General features: G+C 29.8%; 2 protein-coding genes across 2 annotated transcripts; both read right to left on the bottom strand.

Annotated features, from left to right (window-relative positions):
- Window positions 1-220: 220 nt before the first annotated feature.
- Window positions 221-1,621, bottom strand: LOC110638019 (uncharacterized). Its single transcript, XM_021788420.2, has one exon. It carries the CDS (start codon window positions 1,517-1,519, stop codon window positions 422-424), a length of 1,098 nt encoding a protein of 365 aa, XP_021644112.2. The 5' UTR covers window positions 1,520-1,621; the 3' UTR covers window positions 221-421.
- A 5,786-nt stretch (window positions 1,622-7,407) lies between these two features.
- On the bottom strand, window positions 7,408-8,980 carry LOC110637419 (UPF0481 protein At3g47200). Its single transcript, XM_058130484.1, has one exon. It carries the CDS (start codon window positions 8,965-8,967, stop codon window positions 7,519-7,521), a length of 1,449 nt encoding a protein of 482 aa, XP_057986467.1. The 5' UTR covers window positions 8,968-8,980; the 3' UTR covers window positions 7,408-7,518.
- Window positions 8,981-17,652: the final 8,672 nt, after the last annotated feature.

The raw sequence follows: 17,652 nt of genomic DNA, 5'->3' as shown, positions 1-17,652 counted from the left end.
AATAACTCTCAGAAAAAAATATAAAAATTGAATAGCAACTAGCGAGTGTGAAGCCTTAATAGTCTCGGAGGCCTAATGTCCAGGTTGATCTTGGGCTACTTGTATATGGGCCCTTGACACCAAGGGCAATAATCCAGATTAGGAGAAGTAATCAGCTAAAGATTGACAGACGAGCTAGTCCATTTACAGAAACGGCCGTTCTACGAAGCAAGAAAATGCGTGAAAGAAACGTAGTATCAACAAACCTCTTATTCCATAAAGCAAGTTGAAAAAGAAACACACAGACAGTATAAACAGAAAAGTGAAAAGCATCAGGCCCACACAATTACACAACCTTTCAAGAGAATAACTGGCTGATGGAATACACAGACTGCGTGAAGGTGAAGAATAGGAGTACAATTGCAGCAATTGTTCCAGCGCCTCACCACAGGTTGCTGAAACACACATTTCTCATGATTGCCACCGTACGACACCCTGGACTGTCGTAGTGGTTATTCAGCCCGTAAAAGCAAGACCCATATGCTCTAATTTCTAATCCAAGGTTATTCACCAAGTTGGTTGCTGTTTTGCTGTCGCCTAGCAAGTTCACAATGATCCCCTTTTCGACAAGCAAATCCACATCCTTCTCCGTGTTGATCAGAAAATCAAGTATCCAAATGTAATCGCATATCAATGGCTCGTTTGGATGGTAACATTGCTCGAAAGCCATCAGGTTTCGAATAACACGCTCTGTGTCATCGTTAGCTAAGAATCTTAGCATTTTCAACACTCCCCTCTCAAATTTCATGTCAATTAGCCATGCCTCTGAACTCGCCTTAAACTTCACTCCTGCCTCGCGTAACATGGTGGCGTTGTATACCTTCATCACTGTGTTGTCGTTTCTCGACACTGGAAGCTTGAAGGATCTAGATTTTCGAGCCAAATCAGTGAAATTTATGGGTTTCTCCTGATTAAGGCCGCCTTCTTCATCTTCTTTTTTTGCGCTTTGATCCCCGTCCCTCAGACAGCAGAAGCATCTGCTAATCCAGAAACAATACAAGCAAGAGAAGCAATTGCAGGTACATTTATGATTTTTATTTTCTCGAATTTTAGGAGGACATAAGTAGTCATCTAAGTTAAAGAGCACGAGTTCATAGAAAGGAGGATATCCTTCTTCATTAGCTTTGCGGATAGAGAATTCATATAGATCTTCGAGAACAGAGTAGGGCAACTGATTTTCAACCAATATCAAATCCCCTAATACACCATATTCGCGTGTTGATTTTCCGAGTTTAAAATCATCTTTAAAATTTCTATTGAAATAATGTTTTTCTCGTCTCCTCAAGAAGAGCTCTATGATGAACACAGAATCCAAGAGAATCATCTTGACGAAGTCTTCAATATATACCTCATCAAATGTCTCTTCATAACAATGGCGGATACTTACCTCCGACACTTTAATTTGGTTGGCAAGCTCAGTCCAATTAATTCCAGTTCTTATACAGAACTCTGCCAAGTATCGCAATTTCTGCTTCTCCATAGACTTTAATGCTTCGTCCTTGCTGTGAAAAGGCCCTATCGAAATCAATTGATGCGTATAGGCTACTGGATTTATTGCTCGAAGTTTTCTTGGAACCCTGTAGATACAAAGCTCAGGCCATAAGCAGGCTCTGATGTTAAAATTTTCAAGTCTTCTGGAATATTGTCAATTATTAAAAAAAAAATTTATATATAAAAAAGGAATCCAACGGAAAAACTTTTGCTACTATAAGTTGGAATTCTTTATCCATACATGAGTTTTAAAAAATGGAATATGGGTTATTTTTACAAGTTATTTAGCTTATAAGCTAATTAAATCAATTTATAAACTTTAAAAACAAATTTACATATTTATTTATAATATTTATGGGATTTATTAAAAAAAATATTGTTTATCTATAATATTTATAGATTATTTTCGTTTTAGTACTTATAAGCATTGTACTTATAAACTAGTTTGACTAAGTATTTTACCATACTGTTTTTATTTGATTTTTAAAATTTTAATACATATATTTGTTTTTTTAGTTATTTTAATAATTGATGTGTTTATAAGTTATTTTAACAATAAAATACTTAGATTTAACTAAACATGTAATTGATTGATTTATGATATATATATATAGATAGAAACAATAAACTTCCAAAAATATGAATCATAAAAGAAATATAATTTATGAGTTAATTCACAAATATATAACTTATAATTAATTAACTGCATAGAATTCAACCAATTAGTCGGATGCTTAGCGGACATGCAAGTGTATAAAGGTGTAAAGGATATTAGTATGGTGCTTTTACAAGAGTAACAAATTGTCTACTTTTATATATATAATGCCATAAATGCTAAAATTTTCATAGACACGTAGCAGTAGTAATAATAATAATAATAATCATAATCATAATAGTAATAATACCACATTAGTTGAGATCATTAGTAAAAAAAATTATAAATTTCAATAAATTAGAAATAATGTATTTATTAAGCAAAGATTATGGAGTTAAAATGCCATACAGACTGTGAGATGAGGTGTGCAAACCTAGAGTGGAATACTGCAGGAAAGAAAGGGCTTGTGGTTGAGGCCTGAGCCTGAGGGTAGGTTAGCTCTAGAGTTCCTCGCCTTCTAAAAGCTCATGCAAATGTTTCGGTTTCAACGCACATATACAGGGCTAGTTAGCTTAGCTAATAGTAATCTCTCTCTAAATCATATATATTTTCTTATCCAATAATTGCATGGTATCCTCATTCACACGTACAAGAAAGTTTGCACAATTGGTCCAATTCAAAAATGGGAAAGAACTTTTCATAATTTATTCAGCATATTCCAATATAAATTTTAACCATTTTTTTCAATTAATCAACCAATTTTATTTTTTTGCAATTGCGTGTGTAATGTGGATTTCATCATCTCCTTTAAAATCTTATAACTAAGGTCAAATTACTATGGATTACATAGACCAATTCTACCTAATTTGCTCAGGTAATATATAACAGTAATGTTGTTAATTTTGAATCAAATCAATTGATTAAACTGATTTATTTAATTTAGAAACCAAATCTTAGTTTAGTTCGATTTTATTATAAATCCTTATTTTTGTAAAATTCAGTATAAATTGAGTTGAACTGATTAGCTCAATTAAAATGATAAATTTCACTAATTTAAATCAATCAATAAGGCCATTTAATTAAAAAAGGAATTCAAGTTTTTGTTTTTATAATAGAATCGAGTTTGAAAACCTTGATATATACTATGCAGATCGCACAAAATCTAACAAAGGGAGCAAGGGTCACTCTCATTCAGATGTTAGGATTTGCTTGTCAATTTTATGCTCTTTTACTATTGACCTAAATTGCTCAAGTCTTTTTAATTTATACATTAATTAAAATAAAGCTATTTATATTTAAACTACCACAATAAATTTTATTTGTAATTCATTGTCAACGATTTCACGCAATTTACATAATTTGATTTCGAAAATAATTATGAGAAAAGGTTCGATAATGTCAAATTAAAAATTAATTAATACTCATCGTGTCATTGGTGGGCTATGAAAAAAATTAGTAATTTGAGCCTAAATATTAATTATTTTAGAAATAAATAATTTGAGTATAAAAGTTACTAGAATTAACGTTACCAGTTTAGATGTTACAATTAATATTAGAATCATTATTAGCTAATGAATTTGTAAGAAAAAAGGTAACTTTTAACTATAAATGAGATGGAGCTAACCAATATGCAAATACTATGTCTTTCTATTTTTATTTGTTATTTTTAAAAAATTATTTTGTCTAAAATTATTTATTATTTTGAAAAGATTAATGTACATCAATTAATTATTTCTTTTAATTTTATCCTTATCTTTATTGAGTGCAATTTATTATAATTTTTTTATAACTTATTTTATTGCTTCCTTTTTTTCTCTTAATTAGGTGAGATAAATGATAATTTAGTAAAAGTCTCCGAATTAGATCGAGGTTTTGGCTACCCCACCATTGTCATGCATCCCGAGCGCGTTCTCGAAGTCGGAATCAGCAAAGGTAAACCCGAACCTTGCTTTTTCGTAATTTTCTAGTGCTTAAATCCATAAAATATTCGTGGTAGCTTAGAAAATTACGATTCTTTTTACAATAGCTTAGTAATATTTCTAAGGATCATGTAGTTTTATAATTTTTAGAGCTTATTTGAGCGCTTTTGCAAAATGATCAATTATAAGGACTAAATTGAAATTTTACATATTGTGATGGATGATTGATTTGGTGGGCCCAGGAGGGGCTGTGTGATGTGATTGAGTTGTGGACATATGGATTGTAAATATAGAAGTGTGTTTTGAGCCATTTCTTTGGTTGGGTAGGTCCTAGGTATAGGAGACTCACTGGATTTTCTGACGACTTATGACTTAATTGGTCTTTTCTTTGTTTGTGTTGAGTCAGATTGTATTAAATAAATGTAATATGATTATCAGGTGAGCCGGGACAGCCTTCTTCCTCCGCCCAGCCGCCACAGTGATTGTCGTCAAGTCTGTGAGTAGAATATTAATTTTAATTGTAATTTCGATATTATTATATGTTCATCATGCCCATTCATCACTTATATGCATATTTTTATGTAGTTAAACTCTAGGCACGATTTTTGATGCATTGATAAATGTTAAAGTGCCTTGGATGTTGTTGTGGTAATTTGGAGCAGTGTGCGTGCGTTGGCGTGCGTGTGATGTGGTGTGAACTATGGATAGGACGGGTAGACACGGCTTGAGTTCTTCTGGGACCGGTCCTTGGGTAGACACGGCTTGAGTTCTTCACTGACCCCGATTTGGTTATTAAGTGGAAGTCCGAAATGAGTTCTTTCACCAGCACTGGTTGGATTTAAGAGAGTCAGATAGGGATCACGGCCCATATATTATGATTGATGTTACAGGGTGCGTGAGTGCTCCAAATTACCTTTGTGATGTTATGATGTGAAAATGATGTGGATGTTGCATTTCACTCTACAGGGCGCATTAGATTTAGATAGTTATAGAGATTATGGTTAAAATTGATATTTTACTCTGAGTCGAACGCTCACTCTGTTCAATATTTTTCCAGTTCTGGAGGATTTTATTTTTGGTTAACTGCTTTTCTCCTTCGCAGTTGTTTATCAATATTTGTGTAATTTTAATTACTCCTAGAATTTTCGCATGTGTTATAAATATTTATTTGAATTTGATGTAATATTATATTCATGTTGGACTGTAAACTTAATATTTTAAGTGCTTTGATGGATTGGATGAGGAGCCGAGCTCCGTTTATTATTATGTTGATGAGTATGTGGAGGGTGGTGAGCTCCCAATTGACTATATATTGTGTTTACAGTCGGGTGAGTCGAAAAACTCCCCGTTGGAAAGTCCATTTTATGGCCGGACTCTGTCCGTTTGTTTTCTTGATATTGGGCCCAAATGGGCCTTAGAGTTGGGTTAATGAACAGTTAGGCTTACTACGGGCCTCGGGGGCTTTAAGCTGGCCCAGGTCCTAGTGCCGGTCCGGCCCATAGGTTGGGTCGTGACAATGTCTTTCTATTTTTATTTGTTATTTTTAAAAAATTATTTTGTCTAAAATTATTTATTATTTTGAGAAGATTAATGTACATCAATTAATTATTTCTTTTAATTTTATCCTTATCTTTATTGAGTGCAATTTATTATAATTTTTTTATAACTTATTTTATTGCTTCCTTTTTTTCTCTTAATTAGGTGAGATAAATGATAATTTAGTAAAATTATAGAGAATTTTATTATAATTTAGGTGATTTTATTATTTTATTAATCACCATATAAAAATCTTAAATAGCTAATAAAAATGAATAAAAATAGTAAATAAGAAAATCCCATTATTAATTGGAAGATTTTTAGGTGAGCTTAATTTATCAATTTAAAAGAAAAAGGCATACTTAATTTATCACATTATTTACCAAGGAAATCACTCAAATTATTTATAGTAATTCAATCATAGATAAACATGTAATAAATGATATGAAATAATTTAACTAACTTAGTTTATAGAAAAAGTGATAAGAGTATAAATTTATCGAAGAATTTCTCTAGTTAATTATTAAAGTTCTTTGATACAAATTTGTCACTCAATTTATAAATTTTATATTTAAATAATTTATATATTTTATATTTAAATAATTACATATATTATATTTAAATTTAAATATTATATATGCATATATTATTTCAAAAATATAATATGTATAATCTTTTATTAAAATATTTTTAAACATCATCTACTAAATTATTAAAAATAATTCTGCTAAAATTTATATATTCATATTTATAATATATAAATCCATTAGATATATGTGAATGTGATATAAAACACATTTAAAATTAAGATTAAAATAACTTTTTATATTTTATAATTGAATTTACTTTTTATAATTGTTTTGCAAAAAAGTTACATTTAAAAAAAAATAAGATCAGATTTTTAATTTTAGCCATCAATAAATTTTAAGTATATTAATTCAAACATCTATCACATTTTTTAATTAATAACAATTTTATTTAATTTGTAATAACTCAATTTTATTAAAAAAAATATTTAATTTTATTATTATTATAAATTAATGGTAACAATTTATTAACTTTTGTAAAAATAATTAATTGTCAACTTTTATTTATTGATTGTATATTTTGTAAATCACACCCACCAATTTAAATTTTTACGTTCATCGCTGATCACGCATCAACTTACCCTTCTTCAATACTAATACCACGTGAACATTTTCGATATGCACTATGGGCATCTTCCCCATCTGTTCTTCCAAAAACCTTGGGTGTCTTCCCCATATAGCCAGCAATTTTTTTTATCAACTGATGTTGATGGGTTGGCTGATCCTAGCCAGCTCTGAAAGGATGTTCATATATCTCCTTTTGTACCAGCCTAGAGAAATTTTCAGTTAATTAGCTAGTCAACCTTTTTTTTTTAGAGGAACTCAAGTGGATATTATAAATTTTTCAGGTACTTTTGTAAGATGTTGAGAATCTAGAACCAATCATTTTGTTAGGGAAATAAAAACCATTAATCTGCAAATTAAGCCTTTCTCATTTGAAAACTTACCTCATTTTTTCATAATCAGAAGAATTTTTTAGTTTTGGCATTGATAACATTTTCGTCTCTCTCCAACTCTCAGAAGAATGGTTTTAAAAAAAAAAATGATTAGCGAGTAGAACGAGCAAGTCTGAAGCTTATGGAGGCCCAAATGTACAGATTGAACTTGGGCTTGACACAGAGCTTCCGTTCAGGCTTGCCCAAGAATTGAGATTAGAGAAGTTATCGGCTAAAGATTAAATACGAGCTAGTCCATTTGAAAAGGGGCAGAAACTACAAAGCAACTAAGCGGGCCAGGAAGCAGAAATGGAAGGAAATGTACATGGAGGAAACACACTATTAACGTACCCCTTATTACAAAAGCAAGTTGAAAAAGAAACACAGAGCATCAGCCCACACAATTACACAACCTTTCAAGAGAATATCTGGCTGATGGAATACACAGACTGCGTGAAGGTGAAAAATAAGAGTACAATTGCAGCGATTGTTCCAGTGCCTCTCCACAGGTTGTTGAAATACACACTTCTCATGATTGCCACCGTACGACACCATGGATTCTCGTAGTGGTTATTCAGCCCCTCACTCAGATCGTAAAAACAAGACCCAGATGCTGTAATCTCTAATCCAAGATTATTCACCAAGTTGGCTACTGTTTTGTCGTCGCCTAGCAAGTTCAAAATGATCCCCTTTCGAACAAGCACATCCACGTCCTTCTCCGTATTGATCAGAAAATCAAGAATCCAAATGTAATCGCATATCAATGGCTCGTTTGGATAGTGACATTGCTCGAAAGCCATCAGGTTTCGAATAACACGCTCCGTGTTATCGTCAGCTAAGAATCTTGGCATTTTCAACTCTCCTCTCTCAAATTTTATGTCAATAGGCCATGCCTCTTTACTCGCCTTAAACTTCACTCCCGCCCCTTGTAACATAGTGGCGCTATATAGCTTCATTACTGACTTGTTATTCTTCGATACTGGATGCCTGAAAGATCTAGATTTTCGAACCAAATCAGTGAAATTTAGAGGTTTCTCCTGATCAAGGCTGCCTTCTTCATCTTCTTTTTCTGCGCTTTGATCCCCGTCCCTCTGACAGGAGAAGCATCTAGTGATCCAGAAACAATACAAGCAAGAGAAGCAATCGCAGGTACACTTGAGATTTTTATCTTCTTGAATTTCAGGAGGGGACAAGTAGTCTTCAAAGTTAAAGCGTACAAGGTCAAAGAAAGAAGGATAGCCTTCTTCATTAGAGTTGCCGATAGAGAATTCATATAAATCATCAAGAACGAAATAGGGTAGCTGATTTTCAACCAATATCAAATCCCCTAATACACCAAACTCTCGTGTTGATTTTCCGAGTATAAAATCATCTTTAAAATTTCCATGCATTTGTTTTCTAACGAAATTATATTTTTCTTCTCTCCTTAAGAAGAGCTCGACGATGAACACAGAATCCAGGAGAATCATGCTGACGAACTTGTCACTAGATACATCATCAAATGTCTCTTCATAACAATGGCGGATACTTAGCTCCCACTCTTTAATTTGGTTGGCAAGCTCAGTCCAATTAATTCCAATCCTTTTACAGAACTCTGCCAAGTATCGCAATTTCTGCTTCTCCATAGGCATTAATGCTTTGTTCTTGCGGTGAAAAGGCCCTATTGAAATCAACTGAGGTGTATAGGCTGCTGGATTTATTGCTCGAAGTTTTCTTGGAACCCTGTAAATACAAAGCTCAGGCCATAAGGCAGGCTCTGATAGTAAAATTTTCAAGTCTTCTGCTTCTGGAATGTCAAGTATTATCAGCTCTTTGCTTTCCTCTTCAATTTGATTTGAAACATCTCCTGTGTCAACCTTTTCCATCCCTCAAATATCTAGTCTGCTGAATAGGCGACATAAGAATAAAAAAGGAAAAATCATTAAGAGCATATTAACGCTGCATAAAAGAACCTAATTAAAATCAACATAACTTTCTCTTTAGATATCCAACATGAGTCCAAAGGCCTTTTTTTTTAATTTATTTTTTCATTTTTGGAATAGAGTCCAAGGAATTTACTTTGCTCTAAACCCACTACTGCTATTAAATTATTAGGTGCTTGTTTTTCATCAAAAACCAGTTCCTTGAAGGTGGAGCTAAGAAATTTTTCTTGGGATCCATCGTAATACAATACATATATATATACCATCATAATACAATATATATATATATATATATATATATATATATATATATATATATATATATATATATATATATATATATATATAAAACACAAAATATTAAACTATCAAACTTTTTTATCAGTTAAAAAATAATTAATATAAATATTACAAGATTATAGTTTTAATTATTATATAAATTCATAACATAAATTATATAATTTTAAAAAAATAAAAATTAATCGATATTAAAGTATTATATCAAATTTTTGTATAAAATTCATAAATTTAAAAATAAAAAAATTAATATAAATGTCAAATAGACAGATTATATGGTATAATAATATAGGATTAAAGAAAGCTTAAAAGAGAGAGAAGATAAAAAAAATAAATATTTTAGCCATAAGATGTGATAGGAAATTATTAAGTTGACTTAAATTTAATTTACAGATAATAATTGCCAATAAAATTATTTTAATTTGTATATTTAAATATTTGAGTAATTAATTCTTAATTGAATTTCTGTATTTATTTAATAAAAATTAAGTAATTTAATATTTTAATTTAAATCATAATATTTAAATTATAAATTATTAGAGCTCAATAAAAGATTTAAAGGACTAATTAACAAAATAAAAATTTACTATACTTATTAAAAACCTTTTTTCATAAATATATAGAAACTAATAAAAAATTGAGAAATCAATTAATAAAAATTAGAATTTAATATATTTATTAAAAAAATTTTAAAAATATTTAAAAGGGCCAACAAACAAATCATTTATATATTATATATACAAACTCTTTGCTACTATAAGTTCGAATTCTTTCGTCTGCATGAATTTAAAAAATGGAATAGGGGTTATTATTACAAGTTATATATTAGATTTATTTATTAATTTGGTAATGTAATTATACTCCATCCATCCTACAAAGTTAGACTTATCTTTTTTTTTAATAAAATTAAATATATGTAGTTAATAATAATATAGTTAAAGAAATAGATTTTATTTAATTTTAAAAAATATTTAATCTTTTTTAAATATATTCTCTATTCATATTATTTCATTTAAAATTAAAATTAAATAGTTGATTTTACCAAATTATTATTAGAAAAATTATTATTTAATTTTTATATTATAACGAAATTAACTACTTAATTTTTTTATCTTGAAAAATATATTATTTAATTTTTATATTTTGTTTCAGTTAAGTTATTTAGTCTTTTCATTAAATTTTCCGTTAATCTATATTAGTCAAACTATTATTTAGTCTCCCTATTTTAAGAAAATTAACTAGTTTATCATGTATTTTAAAAATACTATTATTTAAGCCTTTTATATATTTTAATGAAATCAATTAATTATTCCCTATATTTTGGAAAATATAATATAAAAAATATATTATTGGATAAAAATAAAAATTTTATTAGGTGGAGACTAAATCTGAATTTACATTTTGTTTAATTGTTCAATTATTTTCATTCAATGTCTTGGATATTATTTTTGTATTTTATCTATTAGAAAATAATTTTTCTTGGTTACTAGAGATTTAGGGATACTAATTAACCTTTTTATATAGACAACCTATATCATTTTTATCAAAAGATAATAATAAGGAGAATGAAGGGAGAAAGATGTAGGTACAGAAGAAACAAAACTTAGGGAGAGAGAAAGAAGGGATGGTAAGAGAGAAAATATGGGAGATGATTAGGATAGTTTAAATATAAAAAATAATTATAGGATGGAATAATTAACAGAACAAAATAATAAGGGCTAATTAATGTATTTTTTAAAATGAATGAATTAACTAATTAATTTCATTAAAATAGAAAGAATAAAAAATAGTAGTTTGATTACATTGACTAACAAAAAAATGAATGAAGTAACTAAAAAGTTTAATAAAAGTAAAATGCAGTGACTAAATAATATATTTGTCAAAACACAGGGACCGATAGTTAATTTCATTAAAATACATAGGCTAAATAATAATTTTTTCATTATTATTGGAACTAATAGACTCTTTTTTTTCAATATCTATCAAGGGTTTATTTGACATTGTTGTTAAAATTGTTACGAAGAAAATTACTTTCTTAAATATATTAATTAGTGAGCATTTAAATTTGATAATTTTTAATTATTATAATACTAAAATTGTAAAAAAAAAATTGAAATAATTTTTTAACGATATTTAAAATGATTTTTTTTTTTGAAAAACAAATCTAGCCTTGAAGCCTCAAATGCCAAATATGCACACTATTATTTTAAAAAGAAAAATGATCTATAATTTAAAACAGATGAAAAAGAAAAGTAAATTTATATTTATGAGACGGGGGAAGTATATACATGTTAAAATTTAAAATAGTCAATAATTAAATATTTATTATTTAAACTAATTAAGTTCAAAATTAAATATTTTATTAGATATAATTTATTGTGAAATTTATGACATAAATGAAACGTTTATTTATATTTGATGCACTTGAATTTAACATGTATGATCTATATAGATAGAAAAGATCAATTTCTAAAAATATGAATAATAAAAGAAATAATTGTGAGCTTAATTCACAGATATATAACTTGTAATTAAGTGCATAGAATTCAACTAAATAGTCGGATGTTTAGTGGACATGCAAGTGCATAAAGGCGTAAAGGATCAATTTGTGGTGCTTTTGCAAGAGTAACTTATTATCGACTTTCATATACCTAATAATATGAAAGAAATGTTAAAAAATTTCATAGACACATAATAATAATAATAATAATAATAATAATAATAATAATAATAATATCACATTAATTGAGATCATTAGTATAAAAAAATTATAAATTTCAATAAATTAGAAACAATGTATTTATTAAACAAAGATTATGGAATTTAAATTGGCCATACAGACTGTGAGATGGAGTGCGCAAACCTAACGTGGAATATTGCAGGAAAGAAAGGGCTTGTGGTTGAGGCCTGAGCCTGAGGGTATGGTTAGCTCTGGAGTTCCTCGCCTTCTAAAAGCTTATGCAAATGTTTCGGTGCATTTCTCCATGCCCATTTCAACACATATATATAGGGCTAGCTATAGCCTAATGGCTAAGAGTAATCTCTCTCTAAATGATATATATTTTCCTATATCAATAATGCATGGTATCCCCATCCACAAGTACAAGAAAGTCTGCACAATTGGTCCAATTCAAAAAAGAAAAAGAACTCTTCACAATTTATTCAGCATTTTCCAATATAAAATTCAACCAATTTTATTTTTTCAATTGCGTGTGTAATGTAGATTTCATCGCCTTCTTTAAAATCTTATAATCAAGGTGAAATTATTATGGATTACGTAGACCAATTCTAATATATGCAGATCGCACGGCATATATAGGTCATTCTCATTCAGATGTTAGGATTTGCTTGTTAAATTTATGTTCTTTTATTATTGACCTAAATTGCTCAAGTCTTTTTTTTTTTTAAATTTATATATTAATTAAAATGAAGATATTTATGTTTGAACTACCGCAATAAATTTTATTTGTAATTTATTTTCTATTATTTCACGCAATAACTAAGACTACTTAAGAATTTATCTAGTTAGCTTATTAAAGTTTTCTTAGATTGCAAGACCAATGAATATTATATTATAAGCCTTTGAACATCATGGTTAAAGGTTACAATGAAACCGTTTCATGGTATAATTTTTCTTTTTTTACACCAATTACGTCATAAGAATTATTTATTCACAATTAGCCTCAAATTCAATAGCTTTCACTATTCTTTCCCTCTTTTAGTGTCCATACACAAGTAGGTTAGGCCTAATTTGCGAGCATGCTTAAAAGTACCATCCAAGATGCTGTTGATATAATGTTTATATTTAAAACCAAGTTCCTTCAGCTTTGTAGAGCTCAAAACATCTCCCTTCCTTAGTTTTCCACAAATCAATATCTTTAAAACAAAACCATGTTAATGCGTTATTATTATGCTCATTAATTGAATCTAGTTTCATCTAGAACCTTAACACTGCAGCAACTTACCCTTCGTCAATACTGATATCTGGGTAATTTTGCAAACAATTAGCAGTCTCTGCTCATGATAAATACTCATTAGCGCATAAAATCTACCATTGATGGAGGACGACTCCATGCAGAAAATATGAGCCTCACGAACATCTTCAATATGCACTATGGCTATCTTTTCCCATCAATTCTTCCAAAAACCTTAGAATGTGATGCTATCTGTTTATCCTTCATAGCTTGTGAAAGCATTGCTGCCATACCATCAGACATGCCATACTAATTGTTTTATAAGACCTCATTGGCACAATATATATTGCCGTTTGCTTGTTCAATTTATTGAATAGGGAAAAAAAGAAGATGAGTACCATCAAAAACTCATTGCTGTAAGGGAATGTGAGATTGAAGAGAGGGGGGCGTGAGGCGAAATATCATCCATTAGAATTATATAAAATACACCAGATAATGTTCAGGAAAGATGGTGGAGTCACAATGGTCTCACTTAAGTACCACTTCCTTAGACAACATTTCCTTGATATGCACTTCATACAATCCTAATAGAATCAAACCACTGGTAAGTACCGTCTTCCCATAACACTAACACGGTACTAAGGATTTATGCCACGAAGGCATAGATAGACAGGAGTCGCTATCCGGGTAATAACCAAGACATATTCAGTGTTTCTTTCGAGGGTCATGGATGGCAACTTCCTCATCGCAGAGTTTCCACAATAGTCATTACCATAGTCCAATGTCTAGGTTCGGGATAGTGGGTACGTAAGGAGAATGTGTTAGGCATCCCTTACGTCTGGTCTAACCTCGTTAATTCAAGTGTCAGTACTCTATTAATGTTTCTAAAAGTCTTGTTTATTATTCCTTTATTAAACTTCATTCTAAAAAATGCAATTCTAATCCTACACACGCAAGTAATTCACAAAAGAGTTATTGTTTACACACAATTTTCATGCACAAGTAATTCCTATCTATGGGGCTGCTAATTATTTAAATGATATTTACCAAATGACTAAATTAATTTATTATTGAGAATTTAATTTACAAACAAATTCAATTTCAAATAACCCTATATTTCTATTTAACATAATTAATTAATTTTCACCAAGTTACCCTAAGGATAATTGAACTAAGTTAATTATGTACATGTGTAATTTATTCTAATATCACATAAGGCCCAAACAATCACAATCTAATAAAGATTTCTAACATACAAATTTATTTTACAATTACCAAGTGTTAAATTAAATTTATTTTACATGCCAATGTTAGTTTAATTTACAAACAAGATTAATTTTAATTTACAAAGTATTTATTTAAATTAATTACATGTAAAAGTTAGTTAAATTAAAAACAAAGTTAATTTTAATTTACCAAATAAAAATTCTATTATTACTACAATTTCATGTCAATGGTCATTCAAGCAGTTTAGAGCTACTTACCTGTTGGTAAATGTAGTTGCCATTGGAGCAAACTACCCTTAAAAAAGGGTATTCTCTTCTAGTATGACAATGATATTCCGGCTTACTCCCGTTTAGCTCCACATAAGCTCCACGCATGTCACACCTTACCCCTCTATAAGGCATAACATGATCCTGTAGAATACCTAATGAACTACCGAACTTCGCCTACCGATAATTTATTAAGTATCCTACAATGGATTTTTAAACTATTTTCTTGCATTTTGGAAATGGTGAGCATTTTGGTAGGAATTAAAATCATTTATTCAAAGCTTATAAACTAGTAAAAATTTTTGTCTATTTTTTATTTTTTCACAAATTTTATAAAAATTTCGGCAGAGTACCGTCTGTATTTTGAGAAAACAATTCTTCAAATACCTGAGAAAAACACTTCCAATAATTTTTCACAACTCCCAACCTCCAATTAATCTCAAATCAACACAGTTCAAATCATTCCACAATTCTACCAAAAATTTATCAATTTAAAATATTTCATAATTCCATCCACAGTGCATATAATATGAAATTCACAAATACAAATATTAATTTATAAAAGGAAATCCAAAAATAATATTATTACAATTTATTATACAACTGCTCACTTTACATTGATACTTATGACATTACAGTATTTACATCAAAATAATTACAAGGGTATAAAACACTACCCGTACAAAAAATGATCAAGAGTTCTTGTCAATCCCGCAGCTCACTCTGCTGCTTTCTCTTTGCTCTTATCTGCGACAGCAAAATAAGCTATCGCTGAGTATAAAAATACTCAGTGGTGCACAATAATAATTTAAAATATAATATATAAATCATTCATTGCTAAAACACAGTTTAAATATTTCTCAATCACATTTCACAAATTATCAAAACTCATAATAACACAATTTAGTCAAATAATTTAAGAAATACAGTGTTGCCAATTCATACACAACTTAAGCCATTACATAAAATTTTCAATTAATGCCGTGTTGTACACCACGACAAAGCAATCTACAGCCCCACTAATCGAAATCAATGAGGGAGGTGGCTAGCTAGCCAATGAGTACTCATCCGATCTACAACCTCAATTGGTAAACCAGAGAGAGAGGAAAGATAACCGATCTCACCCCATAAATAGAGGAGGAATAATAAGATACTGTTATGCTAAGTGTGAATCAAAAATCAATTTCAAACATTTTATTCAAATGATTCATGAGAAATCCAATAACTTTCCAAAGTCATAATTTCATTCACAAGGTGGCAACACAATTCATAATTAACTTCAAATTTTCATAAATCACACTAAATCAATTTTTTAATGACAAAATGCTCAAATAAGGTTTCTTGTGCACAAACCTGACGTGAGTCGCCTCTAGGCCTTGACTCAGTCTCTAAGAGCTTCCAAGTCTTTTTCAGCTGAAACACACAGTTTTACAGTGTTTCAGTACCATAACTTAGCATAAATTCAAAAATAAATTTAACTTCACTTTTATCTAGCTCTAATGTGCTAAACTGGACGTTCTTGAAATTTTTGCGTTTCGGGTTACTATTCACTACACTATTTAAGTCAAATTGTTGACGTTCTAAGGCTTAATAGGTATGGGAATTCCAACTTCACCCACATACCACATTTTGGTCACCAAACTTGTTGGTTTCTGTCATTTTCTCAAAACTTAGGTCTTTTAGGCAAAATTACCAAATTTTCAGTTTTGGTGTCTAAGGTTGCACTGTTCCATTGGTCACTTTTCTGTTGGAATTTGGCAAAACTTCCTTCATAGAAAATGTTTCCTATTGTCTTAAGTTTATTCTCTTTTTTGAATCACTCCAATTAGAGTTTTGTAGCTCAAGTTATATTCAAATTACTTCATCGTTCATATTGCAGATTTTAGTTACAGCGATTATTGATCCAAATTGCTCAAAGAATTTGATCAAGTTAAGTCCATAATTTGATCTAATTTTCTTCATATGAAATGTTCTACTATGTCTTAAGTTTCCATCGGTTTAAGAATCACCTAAATCGGAGTTTTCTAGAGAGAGTTATAGTCCTCTGAGGGATCTCTTTTGCAAAAATTTTCTTTTAGCCTCAAAATTTTTGAGGAAAACCGTTCACCAAAAAAGACTTCCTTAAAGTCACAATACAATTTTCCTCTGATTTTTTTTTTTCTTCTCTCCCTCCATGGTTTCTGCCTTGACTCATTTCTCTTCCATGAACTCCATTCTCTGTGCCCTAACTTTTGCCTGAAATGCCCTTTTGGGTTTTCATCTCAGCGGGCTTGCTCTAACTTTTGCCTAAGCGGTCCTTTTGGGTTTTCCACCTAGCGAGCTCCTTTTTTTTTCTCTCTCTCTCTTTTTTTTTTTGAAATTAGACAATCATTAAGGCATTCATATCAAACACCTATTCTGTCATACTCACAAGACAATAGGTTAAATTAAAATAATACAGTTCAATTACTTAATCTTTTGATGTATCTCTCAAGACACAAACATTTACAATCATAATTAAATAAAAAAAATTGCTAGTTAATGCAATAAAAACTTCTTTATTTATTCAGGTACACCATTACTCTCTGTTACATTTAGTTTTGCTAAATTTTCAACATTCCAAAGTTAGAAATAAGCTTTATAACTTGTTGAATGGCCTTTTCAGATTTTCCATCCAGATCTTTTCTCATCTCTCATTTTGCCTAGAACACCTTTTACAGGTTTTCAATCTAGTATTTTTTTCTTTTCTTTTTTTTTTTCTTTGACCCTTACTTTTTCCTGGACCGTCTTTTGTAGGTTTTCAACCTAGCGGGCCTATCTCACACAAAGTACCATTTGAGCCTGTCTAAATTGACTGGTTCTTGAAATTCATTCTCATCCAGGTCTGATATTCTTACTGCTGCAAGATCTTTTTGACTATATATGGACCATACTAGCTTAGGTTA

This window comes from Hevea brasiliensis, chromosome 2, assembly GCF_030052815.1.
Source record: "Hevea brasiliensis isolate MT/VB/25A 57/8 chromosome 2, ASM3005281v1, whole genome shotgun sequence".
Taxonomy (NCBI): domain Eukaryota; kingdom Viridiplantae; phylum Streptophyta; class Magnoliopsida; order Malpighiales; family Euphorbiaceae; genus Hevea; species Hevea brasiliensis.
The sequence above is the reverse complement of the archived record's forward strand: the minus strand, read 5'-3'. Positions and strand labels throughout refer to the sequence as shown.

Bases quoted from the DNA above. Each gene is read 5' to 3' on its own strand.
- LOC110637419 (XM_058130484.1), bottom strand. From the start codon at position 8,967: ATGGAAAAGGTTGACACAGGAGATGTTTCAAATCAAATTGAAGAGGAA.
- LOC110638019 (XM_021788420.2), bottom strand. From the start codon at position 1,519: ATGGAGAAGCAGAAATTGCGATACTTGGCAGAGTTCTGTATAAGAACT.